The sequence below is a fragment of the Brachycentrus maculatus genome, unplaced genomic scaffold (assembly GCF_059751285.1).
Source record: "Brachycentrus maculatus isolate JH-2025_06_01 unplaced genomic scaffold, ASM5975128v1 h1tg000144l, whole genome shotgun sequence".
Lineage (NCBI taxonomy): Eukaryota > Metazoa > Arthropoda > Insecta > Trichoptera > Brachycentridae > Brachycentrus > Brachycentrus maculatus.
The window spans coordinates 1513767-1531079 of NW_028280897.1; the positions used below are offsets into that span (position 1 = coordinate 1513767).

General features: G+C 34.4%; 1 protein-coding gene across 6 annotated transcripts in view; it reads left to right on the forward strand.

Annotated features, from left to right (window-relative positions):
- The window catches only part of trio (trio Rho guanine nucleotide exchange factor), a 502261-nt gene that overhangs the window by 80682 nt on the left and 404266 nt on the right, over positions 1-17313 (forward strand). For all 6 annotated transcript variants that reach the window (XM_088260963.1, XM_088260964.1, XM_088260966.1 and 3 more), the window contains exon 2: positions 9714-9915. In XM_088260963.1, the coding sequence (XP_088117089.1) occupies positions 9737-9915 (179 nt within the window). In that variant the 5' untranslated portion in view covers positions 9714-9736. The remainder of the gene's footprint in view (positions 1-9713; positions 9916-17313) is intronic.

The window sequence follows — 17313 nt, forward strand, 5'->3', positions numbered from 1 at the left end:
ATATGGCATCAAACGTTTTGATTAATATCACCTGTCTGTTTTTGGTTGGTTGGAAGATATTGCTTTTTTAGAAATAAGCCCGCCAATGTAATTATTTACTTTCTTTACATGAAGTTTAAATAAATATATTAAATAAATAAATATTTAAAGAATTTGCTTTGTGGTTAGTCATTTTTACTTATTTATTTTTTACAAAAATGTAAGTAATATTAGTACATAACCACTCACCGTTATGATAATTCAACGTGCATAGAAATTATACACGTAAATAAAACTTATCTTCTTTTAAATAATCTTGAAAACTTGAAAACTGAACTTCGTAAAATATTGTATATTAATAATGACAGAAGCTTCTGAAGAAACGGGCCTTAAAGTTTTGTATACTAAAGTTGATGTTTAAATACGTTTACTTTAGACTTACGAGTACGGGATATAATTAATATTAATTTCCTCGACTTAACCATTCAATTTTATACTTGATTTTGTAATGATTTTTTCTCTTTATTTCCCCAGTTTTTTCGCCCATTTTTAAATATTTTCACATCTTAAAAAACAGGTTTATTTACTACTTATATGTATTTTTATTTTTTCATATTTATACTTGATGTCTATAAAACACATTTCATAGAATTTTGTATATTGTATGGGCGTTGATCTATGAACCAAGTGCTTACATTTTTCAATGAATAAGCATAATAATAAGAATAATCGACGAGTATGTATAAGGAAATGCATGAATAGGGGAGAGGCTAAGAATATTTGAAAGACAGATTGATGTTGCGATATATTCTCTCTTCCTACCCCTGCGGAAAGCGGCGTGATTGTTGCTTATTTTAATAAATAAGCGTATATATTTACAACATTTTTAGTGTGTCCAAATACTTGTTCACAAATCTGGATTATCTCCAAAAATATTTTCTCGCGTTTCTCCCGTGTGTGATTATAATCCAGGATTCGGACCTCACATACTAATATAAGAGTTTCTCCTCAATACAAAGCTTCTTTTCATCTCACCAATAGATGTCTCTAGTGGAGTTCTAGTGATTCAAAAACAATGTTTCTAAATTGGTTCATATATATAGAACTTCCAAGAATTTGAGTAGTGTGGTTGTCAATAATGGGTAGAATTGGTGAATGTTATACGTGTGTAAAGTGATCACTTAAACCAGCCTATGACGGTCGTCAGCCCCGTAAATGCCCAGACTTCCATATTCTTCTTCATCTTTAATGAGATGTAAAAATATAATATGAAGCATATATCGCGCACTCCTTTCAAGAACGTCATAAATAAAAAAAACTTGTTTTTTCAGGAGAACGTTTTTAAAGTTTAAAAAGAAATCACAATGTATTAAAAATAAACATCAAGCCACTTATTGAACTTTTTACTGTGCAACAGATCTTTTTAGGTAAAACTTGAAGGTTTTTTCCCCATTTGAAAAATATTAAGTATATTTAAACAAATAATTAAACAATACCTTTTCATCAAAATGCAAAAACAACATTTTCTGCCCTGTAGCGGGTAAATATTAAGTTAAAAATATGCCTCTTTTGCTGGTATATAGTACATTTTCTGGGAAAACATGCACAACTCAAAATTCACGATTTTTGATTTATGACGTTCTTGAAAGGAGTGAGCGATATGTTATTAAAAACAATATTACTTTTTGATTTTATGAAATGTGTTTTCATTATTCTATTTTTTGCATCCCTTTGTTTTTTCATATACATATAAGTATTTATTAATATACGTTTACTTATGGTACATATTTATAAAATTAGATCAAAAAGTTAAAAAAAAAAATTAATATTTGAAAATACTACTGAGCGATACGCTGTCACATACTAACATTGAACATATAATTTAAAAGATGGTGAACTTTGCCTTTTCGTACAAACAATCTCTATGAAACATTTAAAAAAGTAAAATGGAGATGTTAATATGATCTGCTTCGGCTTTGTGAACTTTATTAGGTAAAAGCCTTATATAGAATATTAATGGAAATATAATAATACCGAGATTCTTAATGAGGTTTAAATGTCATTTCCAGTATGAAAAAGTTCTTAATAATTATGTCAAGTATTATATTAACGGTGTTACTTTTAATTGCTAAAACAGAGATTGAGAGAAATTGTATTAAAATTAATAAAATTGTATTAAAGATATTAAAAAGTTTCGCGACGCTTCCGAAATATATATATTGCTGACAGCATTTTCTTTCCGTTTGTCCTCGTTCCTATTTCGGAGTACAGTAACATCTCGCTATTCGTACACAACTCGCCCTGGAGGCTATTCGAATTGTCTGATTAAAAAAATGCGCGTGCATCAACCATACAGTGATAGAAGTGATCTTCTTCTTCTTCAAACCATTATCAGTACCCCAATGTTGCATATGGCACTGCATCATATAAACGCAGTTTACCTACATCGTTAACACATGAAGGAAAGGTAATCAGCCCTTCGCTTCAGGTGCCAGTCCAAGGTCATATTGAATAAATATAAGAGGGAAAAACTCACCCCCCCATTTGACCCCCCCGCTGGGAATCGAACCCGGAACCTAGAACGGTAGTCGAGCGTGCTGACTGACCATTACGCTACGGAGGCGGACAAAAGTGATTAGGGCAGTGTTCCGCAAACTTTTTCTGTTCAAGGTACACCTGCCAAATAAAGAAATTTTAGAGGGTTAAAAAATCTTATTTACTACTAATTTATTATTTAAATTATAAGCCTGTTTAACTGAACACAGTCAATCAAAATTTGTAAGTTGTAAGTGTTATTTTTACAAAACTAGACTTTTTTCTGCGGCACATCAACTTATCACCACGGTTCCCCGTGTTTGTCGCGGCACACATTTTGCGGAACTCTGCATTGGAGGTACTGTGCTATAAAGCGATATTTAAAAAGTAAAACTAGCGTGTCTGGCAACCCCTTAGAACAAAATCCTTATGTCATCTATACATACCTTAAGATAGACAGACATTCATTGAAGCATATAGATTTTAGATTTTCCAATAGGGCTGAAACGTGTAGCATCATGGACCGTTCTGTGCAAATAAGGGTTTAATGCTCGAATGAGTCGAGCATTTGACGACTAGTTGTACGAATACGAAGTCGGGCGAAAAGCGCGGTAACAGTACGTCGAGGGACATGACCCTCTTCTCATACTCACCTCATTTCCGATTCACTCGGCGTGTATCGAGGCCTTCCCCTATCTTCACTCCGAAAATGTCTTGCTTTATCTGTGGGTACCTAGCTTGTACCTGACTCATTCACTTTGCGTGGAACCGAGTTCGATATTTCATTACGAGAGTTGACATTCGCATGTCGGAGTGGCGTGCGGGCCAGGAAATTAACTTTGTCGAGACGGAGCAGTGAATCTGTCGAGCGACCAGGAAACTGTAGCATACGGATAATATAGGGAAAATAACATCCTGTAACTTGCGGTTTCGGCTCAAACGTAAACTTTAGAGAAACGTGCAAGGAGCAGAAGTTAATAAGGATCGCTGGCTTCTCTGTGTCGCCTATAAATCTGGTTTACATTCCAATTCTCAGCGATGCATAGGTAATACCCCAACATGTGGAGGTCGGGAGAGTACGAAAGTATAATTTTGTTTTCTTATATCCACGTTACTGCTCGTTATACCTATCTCAGTGCTCGTAATCTTCCTTTTGTACGTTTAATAAAAATAATTGTAGGTACTTCAATGATATGAATGAATATTCAAATCAAGTATATACTTACTTCTAATGCAATTGTTCAATTAAGGCTATCTTCCAACGACAGTCATCGGTCACAAACGAAAAAAAATGTGTCATTGTTAATATAGTATAAAAAAGTAGTTATTTAATGTATGTGATTTGATTAGTTAGTACAAAATTTTATTAATAATTGTATAAATACGCGATATAATCTATAATACTAATTTTGGGGTTACTGTCTAAAGTAGGGAGCATCCAAACTCCGAAAATTTCAAAGTTCTAAATCTAATTTATAGGTCGATCTAAACGTCTAAATATACCTCCAAAATTAAATTTATAACATTCTTACACCATTTTTGCCGAGTCATAACCGCAGTGGGGCGGTGAATTTCCGTCGGTAATACAGAATAGAGAAACTTTACCAACTTAGCTCCTGCTTCGAGAAAAGTTTCTGCTCCCCAAAACTAAATAAACTTGTGCACCCAATGTCGCTGGCCTTTCGCTAGAAATCGCCTGTCAAACAGCGTCATTTTAAATTGTCTGTATTTTCGTCTAGTCAAAATGTAATGGAAGATATTTTGTGCCGATATCTTTTCAATCCACTCAACCTTTTGAAAGTATTTCTACTGACTCGTCTACAGAATACGTAAGGCTCCGTTGTAGGTCGAGTTTATTTCTGAATAGCAGAAAAGCTAGCTTCAAATGGGAGTATGTACTATTTTAAAAATTCTATTTGAAAAATGTTCCAACACTTTTGTATAGACAATATTATCCTCACTCTCTTTATCATTCATCCTTCACTTTGTGTAATACCATTTTATATGATATAAGGAGAGTATTATATTACCATACCACAAAGTTAACAATGCTTTTAATATTCTGGATATATATATATATATATATATATATATATATATATATATATATATATATATATATATATATATATATATATATATATACGCAAACGCAATTTGTATTTTTATGTATATATATATATATATATATATATATATATATATATATATATATATATATATATATATTTATATATAAAAACACAAATTGTGAGGGATCGCAATATTAATGATGGAATAATTACAATCTGTATAATATATTGAAAAAGTTGTTCGGAGTAGGATCAGATAAGGGAGGAAAGGGAGACGAACCGAGGAAGGGGTAATATGATGGACAGTTGAGGTCACAAGGATAAATAGTAATGCTCAAACGAACATAGAATAGAGAAATACAAAGGACGAGATAGAAATGCTTAAATTTGAAGCGAAGATGTTTCGTATAATCGATGGTATTAATTGTACAATTAGAATATTAAACAATGAGAGCTTTTTACCATAAAATATCAGTTATTTCAATATTATTATTTATTGATTTGGCATTAACTTTGTGGATTTTTTTACCACTTATTGAGTTCTATTTAATAGTTTTTATTTATGTTTTTTTTAAATCCCGTGTTGATGAAATCAACTTTATTTTTGAAATCTAGTCATGCGTAATGAAATAAAACTTTATAAGTGGTATTATACAAGTGTTTAATTTTTTAATATTTCCATATAGATATTATAACCGTTTCTTTATAATGCATACTGGCTTTTTACCCGAACCTTGTTTTGGTATTGAAATCTCTTTTTTTATTTTTTTTTATTGGATAGTTCTAAGTTTGCTTCCAACGGTCTCATTTGATTCTAACTCAGGGTATCAAAGAAAATTATTCATGCACTAGATCAAGGAAAGGCTTCTAGCCTTTATCGTCACACGTTTTTGAGATGCCTTATTTGTAATCCCATTTCGCAGAAACACGTTTGATGGATACACGAGCTAGAAAGAATATTTAACTAGTATGGATTTACATAAATGTGGGTAAATAAATCATCAGCCATAATTTATTTGCGACCCTTTATCGTTGTTAAACGTATCTGTGACGTCTTAAGGAATTGCCCTGACAGGATGGATTTAAACCCGAAAAGCGATCCTTTCAATCTCTGCTTTTGATGTTTACAATATACATCATATTATATTTTCCCTCAGATATCAAAGTCTCTCCCGTGTCGTGTGATGCTTTGCAAATGGCATATTCTCAATTGATCCCGATATATTTTATGTTAATAGTATTGCAAATAGTTTTTAGGTTATATTATTCTTGAATTATAAGATGTTTTTTAATAGCCAATATAATCAGTAAACAGATGTATGCAAATAAGTAACAACAAATTATGTATATTCCTTAAATTAAAAAATTACCGGAGTGTTGTTCCATGAAAATTTTGCTTTTGATGCACAAAAATCGTTTTTTAATTTAAAAAAAATATCAGTAGCCTCTCCGCGCCACAACTATAATGCAATGGCTAAAATACATTATTACGTTCTGACAAAGAATTGCGAATATTTACGTATATGGCCGTCGGGAACCGATGGACCAAGGTACTTATACCCCTACTTTAGTTATTAAAAATGTCCTAAGTACATTTCAAACAAGCCTTCTTCTGAAAATCCCAGGCGATCGGAAAATAAGTAACTTCCTTTTATAATGAATCAAAAACATTTTACATTTATTTGTTAAATACGTTTCAGGTGAGTTCATTCATACACACAGACGCGCGAAAAGCGTACGCGGTTGCGTGCGAATTTCACGTGCTGTTAAATATGGCCCTATAAACGTCGAGAAAACAACAAAATGTACTTTTAAATTGCGCGAATGATGGCCGGCGCGTATACGCGAACATTCAGAGTATGCTCAGGAGAGGTGAGCAGTAATTTAAAATGTTCAGCAAGACAATTACTCGATACGCATGGTTCGCGCAGGAAAAAAGTTGCTTAGAGATAATTCTCTCACTCTGTTAGATTGGTCGCTGAGCGGTGTACATCTCAACCCAATTAAACTCCATGCTTCACTTCCATACATAAGTTTTTTTTGTATTTTGAATTGCTCTTTTTTTCCTTAGTCATTATGTACAAGGGTATTTTCATTTTAAAAATACCATAAATTGAACTGTTCATAGACTCAGATTTTTACGGGTCAGACAGGAATAATAAGGAATAAGGAACACCATGATAAGAGAAATATGCGAGATCGAAGATTTCAGTAGGAAAGGAAGGCAACGAAGAAGATGATGGTATGCGTATGTGAAGAGAATTGAACCATCGAGGCACGGCCAACCCTAAAGCATAGAATAAAATTACATTTATATAGTTTTTCCACATAAATTGTATCTGGGTTCCAGTCTGATGATGTCAGTTACGTCAAAACCCCGTCGCTGGTCAAATAAAATTTATGTGGAAAAAATTATATAGTTATTATTTTATTCTATAAAATGCAGTTCTACCAAGAAATGTCAGTACAAAACTGAAACCCCAAGATAGACAACTCCTGACCAGACTACCAAAGGGATGGATTGACAGCAGGGAATTAACATCGCAGGAGGCTAACCCCTTTTAAAAACAGGCCAAAATGCCTTCACCAAGCAGAAGAAAATGAATTATTTTTATAGCGCTATTTTCGAAAAATACTTTCGTTGAATTGATACTTCATATCACAGCAAAATAAATCCGTGCTGTTTCAATACATCCTCATCTACGTAGATTGTAACATGGATGCCTTGGCACAGGAAAAACGCTCTTGCCGTTTATTCTCTTTCACGCTCCCTTTATTTATGTTCTCGATCTAGAAATATAATAAGGCTATTATTAATCCGTCCCTCTTTCATTATTTTAATATCATACATTTCTGCTGCTTCACAATTTTACATATCAGCGCGCTTTAGGACCTTCCGAGTACGAATGATTTATTACAAAAAAAAATAAGATTTCCATCAATCCGCTTGCCGCAGGGGTAGGCAGAGAGAATAGAACCCCCACACCAATCTGTCTTTTCAAACAATGTTTCCTTCTTTCAAACATCTCCTCACACATACCCGTCGATTATTCCGACTTCTGACCTGACTACGCCCCAGTATTTGAAATACTTGATTACATAAGTTTTTCTTCGATCTCAGCACACTATTCTTAATTATATCGATAATGCTCATCTCCGTCTCGTATTCTTTCATTATGTCACCATTCGAACATCTATCATACATCGTTTTGCCGCACATTTGTCGGAAAGATCACATTTTGACTGCATTCAGTCCACTTTCATCCTTTCATACGATAGGGTTGGAGCCGGAACTCTGTTGTGTACTGCCAGTTTAGCTTTCGCTGATAGGTTTTTATTTGTTATAACTGATTGCAGTGCACCTTTCACTTGTTTTAAATATTACATTTATAAAAAGCGTAAAAAATATCTCAGCTTTGCATAATTTCTTTATATCACCATTCGAACATCTTTTATTACTGTTTTTTTTTTTGTTTTTATATTTAAAAAAAAAACATTATTGTGCATTAATTATACATGGTCATGTTACAATAATACTTATGATATACGTCTGTGATACATTTAACGTTTTAGTAACAAGTTACCTCTCTGAAGTGATTCACTGCTCGGGTTTAGAGAGAGAGTTTGCTTAGCAAATTAATTTACGTAGGTAAATCAATTAGTAGAGAAAGTTTATCCTTCATTCATTGCCTTCAATATATATTGTAGGATGCTTGCTGATGAATGGAGTCATTCTTTCACCTCGCGAGAGCTTTCCTTTGTCCCTTTTCACCACCAATGGTGCACTGGGCATTACGTGGAACTTTTTTGCAGCAAGTGGCGCCTCGTAATCTTAGATCTATGAGTAGACATTGGAGTGTTTAAAAATGATTTAATAAACAAGATCGCACGATGAAATTGACTGCTATATTGCAAATGAAATAGTAGGCGAATGTGCATATCGCTCACTCCTTTCAAGAACGTCATAAATCGAAAATCGTAAATTTTCAGTTGTGCATGTTTTCAGAATGCCCAGAAAATGTACTGTATCCCAGAAAAAGAGGCATATTTTTAACTTAATATTTACCCGCTATAGGGCAGAAAATGTTGTTTTTGCATTTTGAAGAAAAGGTATTGTTTAATTATTTTTTTAAATATACTGAATATTTTTCAAATGGAGAAAAAACCTTCAGGTTTTACCTAAAAAGATCTGTTGCACAGTAAAAAGTTCAAAAAGTGGCTTGATATTTATTTTTAATACATTGTGTTATATTTTTAAACTTTAAAAACATTCTCCTGAAAAATCAAGTTTTTTGATTTATGACGTTCTTGAAAGGAGTGAGCGATATGTGAAGTGTGTAAGAGGTGTGTGTGTGTGTGTGTGTGTGTGTGTGTGTGTGTGTGTGTGTGTGTGTGTGTGTGTGTGTGTGTGTGTGTGTGATGTTGATTCTAGTGGAGACATACATACAGCGCAGAGAAATATATGTATTAATTATTAAATCAAACACAGATGTTTTGAGTCTACTAAGTTGTATTTTATTGTTAAAAAACAATATTAATATTGTGACAATTATCGCCATTGTGAAATAAAACGCCAAATCAATAAATACAGAGAAATATAGTTTAAAGATCCTCAAAGGACAATGTGCTCACCATTCGACGTTTCAACACAACTTTGGGCATATTAAATTACAAATGTGAAATTTTGTAACTGGAATGGTACAAATACCTGTTTTGTGTTACTCGTTAATTTAACTAACTAAATTAACCACCACGCCGCTTCTCCGCAGGGGTAAGGAGAGATAATAGAACGCCACACCACTTTGTGTTTGCAAACATTATTCCCCTCTTCCACGTTCATGCATCTCCTCATACATACCCGCCGATTATTTCGACTCCTAACCTGACCGCTTTCAAGTATTTGGCATACCTGATCGTGCCAAGTTTAAGTAAATGTGTACTCGTTAATGTAAATGTATTTATGTAACTTCTTCTTCTTCTTTAAATAGGACTATATAAAGAAGAAGAAGAAGATGAAGTTATTCTCCGGTCCGCTCCTGGGAGGTGGACAGACCAGTGCTAATTTATGTAACTGTTCTGTAAAATTTCCAAATATAATAAAATAAAATTATTGTGTGTTGTTTGCAGCGCTCGGTAGTGGCGCGTGCGCGATGGACGGCGCGCGCGCGCTCGAGCTGATGCCGCTGCTGCACGAGCGGCTGGCCACGCTGACGGGCGGCTGCGACCGCCGCGGCGGCGCCGTGGTCACCTTCCCCGCCACGCCGCGCCGCGACCGCGCCAAGCCGGACGACTACCGGCGCCTGCTCGCCTACCTGATGGCCATACCCAAGTGAGTGAAGCTTCTACCCCTATCCCCCCCTCCGCGACGAGTCGAAATTCCGCGAGATTCGACAAGTGAAAAATAACAGCGACATAGGCGTATTCCCGATTCAGTACATATATAGTGAAACCTCTATCTATCGTTTTTAAAGGGACCTATTGAAATAAATTATGAATGCGGAAAAACAATGAATGCGGGATAAAGAAGTGCTCATGCACTTTTACTTCTTTCGATCGTGTCCGTATTGAGTCGTTAATGTCCATCGTGTCCCCTTTTCCTCGTTGAACAGATCCCTTCCGAGACTACCTGTTGTTCCACAGCCATAACATTATTTTTCTTACCTTCACCTTCCTTCCTCCTTCCTGCGGTAGAAGAGTAGAAAGCAAACTCTTAGATTTTCCTTTATAAATCCAAAATACTGAATTTCCAATTTTTATTCTTATGTGGATATTATTATCATTTACTTTGCAGCCTTGCAGTATATATACAGTATGTCCACGATATTCAGAGTTTTTTGCTGTCGCGGTAAAACCAAATTTTAAAGTCTTCGATTTTATTAATCACACAGGTCGGCAGTTTTCACGTCTCGTATGCATGGAGCAACACGAACGAGACATAACATTTGACGACTCATAACACAAGCGATATCCCTAGTGACAAATGGCGACAGCGCAAAATGTTCGTTAGTTTTAGTGGGGCACTCACACGGAACGATCCAACATCAGCCCCGATGAAGGATGCTGCAATACGATCTGTAAAAACGACACACGCTATACGAGATAACTCGTGAAAATACTACTACCATGGTAATTTGCGTCGTGATTTGCTTTTATTAGATAAGACACAAGATCCCAACAAAGAATGAAAAAAATTGTCAAGTACTGGTACCATCATAATTATACGTTATTTACTAAAATTAATTAAGTCTTGAGATATGCGGGTATTCAAATATCAATCCTTCAATCTCTTTCTTAACTTTTATAAGACAGCTGAAACTTTTGCAGTGAAACTTTTTCAGGCGCGGTATAAATTGTCATGAATTAGACGAAAAAGTAAAACTCTTCCACTTCCCATATCCGAGCGGCAGTTTAATAGAAAATGTCGGATAATTTTGTTTCGCATATGTAATAGGCAGTTATGTGTTAATACGTAGCTCAGGGAACCAATAGACGCTTGCATATTATACTAAACATTAGCTGAACACGTTTTTAAATATTTATTTCTTAATACTTTCCACTATTGGAGGTGTAGCATTATTGGGAAAAAAAACTGGACTAAATGGCAATGATTACTAGTACTGATTTCAACATCAACTTAAACTCAGGGCGAAGCTAAATAATTCAAGTTAAAATACACTGACAAAAGTCAGTCTACAACAAGATCAGGTACTACCATCGACTAATTTGCAGCCTTTTTTTGTATCGTACTTCATCTATCATAAACCCACAATTTCTTCCATAGAGTATGAATCGATGTAAATTAACGAATAAAATAAATATTTCATTCCATTAAGAGAGCTTTTCTTCCACCTAAAATTTAACACCACCAAATTTAATTCCATTTTCTAATCCTGAAATAATTGAACCGTCAAAAATGAAAGATATCGATGCAAATCAACTGTTCCTAGAACCTGAAAAGTGTCGCGAGACTCTAGCGCGTATATTTTTCAGTCGTAAGGTACTCGCACCTTTATAAGTACGTATTATTTTCTAGAATTAATTAAGACTCAAAATGTACGGGTATTATCGGAATCCTTCAATCTCTCATTTTCTCTAAGTCTATTCTTCTGAAACTTTATGCTCCGAGGTTTTTGATGAGATACGTAAAACGGGCTGGTACCTTAATTTCCAATAAAACTCTTCGCATACTTTGCCTTTTCAAACAATTAAATTTCTTTTGGTAATCCTCGAAGCATAAGAGGATCTAGATCTGGAACTTTCGGCTGTTTTCTGTGAATTATCTGAAATCAGTATTAATCCTCTTATTTCCGCGGAGTATTCCAGTATTTGGGGAGTATTTTAGGGCCGATCACAATAAAATAAGGAGCATTATTTTGCTTATACAATAACATAATAAAGCAATGAGATTATTCTATTGTTATCAATTTTCTTGATCGAATCATTTTTCTTATTTGAGTAAACCATAACGTGAGCGATATTGCCCCTTGTGGGCGTTTAATAGGGGGTCAGTGTATTTACATATTTATAATAGCTGTTTTTAGTTCGCGGCAGATGGAAGTAAAAAAATAGGGGGGTTTCTAGGGCAATATAAAGTTGAGAACCTATGGAGTAAACGAAGGGAAAACAAAAAGTGTATTAATAACCCTTTTTATTTTATCATCTTTTTAAAGTTTAAACACACTGCATGTGTTTGCTAAATCATTTCCACAATCTTCTTTTCGCCAGTTAAATCAATATTTTTTTTTACAAAAATGGCGTGTAAAGTATCCGAAATTATTATTATTTTTATTATTATCGGCTAATTTCTAAATGTCTTTTTTATACTTCACTAAAAACTAGCTAAACATACGGAACGTTAATAATGTTAGTATATAACCCACCCACCAAATTTGAGTCTACCGGTTTCGAGACGTACCCGTCTCTTCGTCAGGTCAATCACTACACCAGAATGCAAACTAAACTACACGTCACGATTCACGCATTTACAATGTAAATTATCCAAAATTGCTATTATTAATTAGAGATGCGCCTATATTGGTTTACGGCAAGCTTTTAGGGGCTTATACCGGTTAATGGTCCTGCGGTTTTCATATTTCAAATATGGATTTAATGTTACACCACCCCACACCCTTTAGAAATTGTCACACCGGAATAATCGGGCAAAATACGCACTCTCATAAAATGACCGGTACCCAAACGCCGCCCACTAAGGTATGTATTTATACAGGAATAAAACGTGAATCAATTTCGCGTGAGGTGTGAAAATTCGGCCCGATTGTCACGGTGAAATTGATTGATACGTATCATTCATATAATATCAACCAAATGGTATTTTAAATCATGAAATTCGCGTTTTTCTGTCAATTTTTTGTCTTGTAAAATTATTATTATTAATTTCTTAAAACAGAAATAGCGATCATTCGAATAAAAATCATAGATAATAGATAATAATTTTTGTAGTGACTACTTTGTATAATATTTTCTCTCTCTCGAAGTAGATCCACGGCGATTGCCTGATTGCCAATATGATCAGGTTATCTGCGTCCTATGTGCCCATATCAACTCAATTGCCCTTCCTCTACCTAAGTATTGTCTGTTACACCCAGGCTTCCACGAATGCGTAAATTCTTTATTTTATCTCTAAGGGGCACTTAAGCTAGCCATTTAAGCATTCGCTTTTCAGTAGTTTCTAGTTGCCTAGAGTAGGTGTTATATTACACATTGTTCAGCATTCGGAGCCATAGAGGAATGCAGATCTGACAATTTTTCGGTAAACTTTCTTGGTCTTATAGAAGTGTTTTATTTTTATATTTTGATTATCATATTTGGTATCTTTTTTTTAATGTACCCCTGTATCGTACTAGTTCATTCCTATAAGTATGGTAATTGAGTTGACGATTTGACGATGACGTGTTCAATTGACATAATGATCTCCCTAGTGGTTCGGAATGTCACCACATGGCGTAGTTATTCCGCTACCTACATTCCGGATCCCTGTCACTATGCACGTGGTGACCTTTCATTGTTCGTTGAATGACTTTTATTGTATTGAGAAAATACTGCCAACAATGGTTGGAGAGATTTCTTTCCTTTACATTTTTTCGCCATGTCGTAAGACTTCTTGCGCAATTAGCCATTTTGGGGACCGGAATTCAAACATATCTTTTTATAACTTTACGAGTTTGTATGTTTTCTTAAGACGCTGGAGTATTTTTAAATTTACTTCAAAAATACATTCGCTGTTTATAAATTCGGTTATTCTGGACCAACACATAAAATAATTTTAATTTAAGCTTGGTAAATACCATCATTTCTTAAAAATCTATTGTGGCATATGTTTCGATACATTCCGTATTATCAACAAATATTTTTTTTTTTTTAAAAATGTAGTGTATTTTTAAACATTTTCAATCGTATCTGTCGACGTAGTAAAATGGTCAACGCATTTGGCTACCGTGCTGGAGGTCCCGTGCTCGATTGAGATAGTAGCCAAAATTGATTTCAGTGATTTTTTTTACTCTAATATTTATTTAATTTTATACTTTACTAGTTCTGATATAACACTCTCCTTATCATTCATCGTTCACTTTGTGTAATACAACTTTTATACTGATATTTGATAACAATCGCCGGGTATGTATGAGGTGATGCATGAACGTGGAAGAGGCGAAGAATGTTTGCAAAGACAGAGTGGTGTGGCGCTCTATTCTCTCTGTCTACCCCTGGGGGGAAGGGGCGTCATGGTTAGTTAGTTAGTTTTTCTGATATTTTTAACGATTAAGATAACTCTGCATTTACCTGCCTCTTTTTCTTCCCTTTTTATCTTCCACATAATGCATACTTGAAAGCACTATAGTAAGAGTGTAAGAAACCCTTACCCGTAGCATGACCTTGCATTTATAAGCAGGGTGCCAAAAAAGAGAAAAAAAAAAGAAAAAAAAAACTCTGCATTTACACGATGCAGTGCCTTATGCACACAAAAATCGCACAAACATTGTGTATATGTATTTCATTGTATTTTAAATATTGTATTTGCTGTATGAAACTGGAATAAAGATAAATTCATAAATTATGTATAATCGAATTTTCTTAACGCGCCTAAAATATTCAATTCATTAAAATCCTAATCGATTAAACAAAAACACTTGTATTAGACCTCTAACAGAGTTTTATATCACACGACTAGTTTCAAAAACTACACATGTTTTCATCAACATCATAAAAAAATCAATAACCAATGTCATTCCACAATGTTAATGCCAAAAAACAAAAAATAAAATCCTTATCATCGATTTCAAAAAATTCCTTTGTGGTTATTCTCTTCATACATATTCCAATTACTGTTACGAAATCACAGTTGTGGCCAGAAAGCCTTTTAAATATTTTTCTCCTAGATTGGTAACACATGTCCTTGTTTCCCCTTTCCCTCTCCTTCCGCTTCCTGTCCGCACAATGACAGTGCGGGATTAGTGTGTTCCCGAATGGGGAGTGACTGGCAGCGAAAATGATTTCGAATAACCAGATTATCCCTTGTATATAAGCTGCTGTACTGATATCTTCTTATAATTCAATACAGTCCATTCTAAAGCGACATAAAGACGTATTCACAAAACTCTATTCTTATATTAAACCTTGTAATGATCTATAGAAAAAAGAGAATACACCGATCCTAAATCACACCCCATCGACCATAATTTTTGTGTTGATATCGCAACATAAACGAAGAAGAGTATGTCTGGGTATTTACAAAAAATATATCAACCAAGTGGACAAAACCCAGACTTGTGAACAAAGATTTTAACACACTTAAAGTCATGTTAAAAAATAACAACTTCAATGAGTCGTATTTTAGATATAAAAAAAATCTAATGCACTTTTTACGACATTTTTGGATGTGTCCAAATCCTTATTCAAAAACGTAAAATTAGCTCCACCTAGGAGCTTATTTTACATTTTGACATCTTGACAAAGATGAAGAAGATTATGAGATTCTAAGTATTTACAGGGCTTATGCACTGTCAAAGACTGGTTAAGTGATCGTTTTACACACATGGTACATTCACCATTCTACCCATGATTGACAAGTATACTACTCTCGACAACTTGGAACTCCTTAATATACCACAAATCTCATGACAAATTTATGTGGCCAATGTAGTTAGAAATAGGAGCAGAAGAAGACTAAAATTTGACATGATCAAGTATTTAAAACACTTGAAAGCAGTCAGGTCTAAATAATCACTGGGTATGTATGAGGAGACGCATGAATGTGGAAGAGACGAGAACATAGTTAGAGTAAAGATAGATTAGTGTGGTGTTTTATTCTCTCAGCCTACCCGTGCGTGGCAGCGGCGTGATGGTTAGTTTCACCCAATCACTATTCACGTTAGCTTAACAAAAACAAAATGTACATAATAGGTTTATAAAAATCTCAATACTTAATTATTGTAACTTAACGTTTCAAGAAATCCATCTCTTAAAAGACTTCAGGTTAGGAGTCGAACTAATCGGCGGGTATGTATGAGAAGATGCATGTGATGAATGTGAAAGAGGCGAAGAGTCGCGTTCTATTCTCTCTGCCTTCTCCTGCGGGAAGCGGAGTGATGGTTAGTTAGTTAGTCATCTCTCGAAACAAAGCGACTTAATCCGATATCGGAAGAAAGAAAAAAATCTGTAGTATATCAGAATAAAACTAGATCGTATTGGCTGTGATCCAAGCGGTATATTAATAGTATTTTTATAAGCTGAACAAGAAACGCGAAACTTTCATTCAGCGATGAATTATGTTGGTGAAAAGTCTGAATACGAAACGTTGTAAAGTAGGTACGTAGTATAGTAGACGGAGTATAATAATATGCTAGCATGTAATACATTACGTGCTTTCCAAGGTTAAAGCTCACCCCAAAGATAATATTAGTTTAAGCACAGAATAATGCCTACCGCCGAATTGTTCTACATAATAACAAAAAACTAATTTTGAAATCCGCAAATACATCCATATTCGAAATTATAATTTTATAAGGATGAAAAACATCACCTTAAAATATTTCAATATTATCACAGCTATATGATAGCGCTGTGATATTAATATCTTAGCGATAAAATGTCTCTTTATTAATCATTATAAATACCTTATAAATTTTGTTCGCCTCCGTAGTGTAATGGTCAGCACGCTCGGCTACCGTTCTGGAGGTCCCGGGTTCGATTCCCAAGGGGGGTAAAATAAATATAAGTGACTCACTGTAATATTTATTTAATATTGCCCTGGACTGGTACCTGAAGCGGAAGGCTGATCACCTTTCCTTCATGTGTAAACGATCAAGATAACACTGCGTTTATATGACGCAGTGCCCTATACACCATTGGGTGCGGATAAGGATTTTTTTTAAATTTAATTGAAATAAAAGCAGAGAAAGACACACGTGCAACATTCGTCATTGTAAAAATATATATTTTTATAAGGAATAACTGAAGAGGTTTGTTTGTGAAAATCTATTGTGACATGTATTTCGATAGATTCTACATCATTTTGTGCATTTTCCGCATCATTATGGTATTTGAAAATGATGTGGAATGCATCGAAACACGAATAGATTTTAGAAATAGTGGTATTAACCATGTTAAATTTAAATTAATTTTATTTTAATCATAAAAACATACTAAATAGAGGATAGAACGCCTCACTCTGTCTTTATAAACACTTTCGCCTCTTCCACATTTCGACATA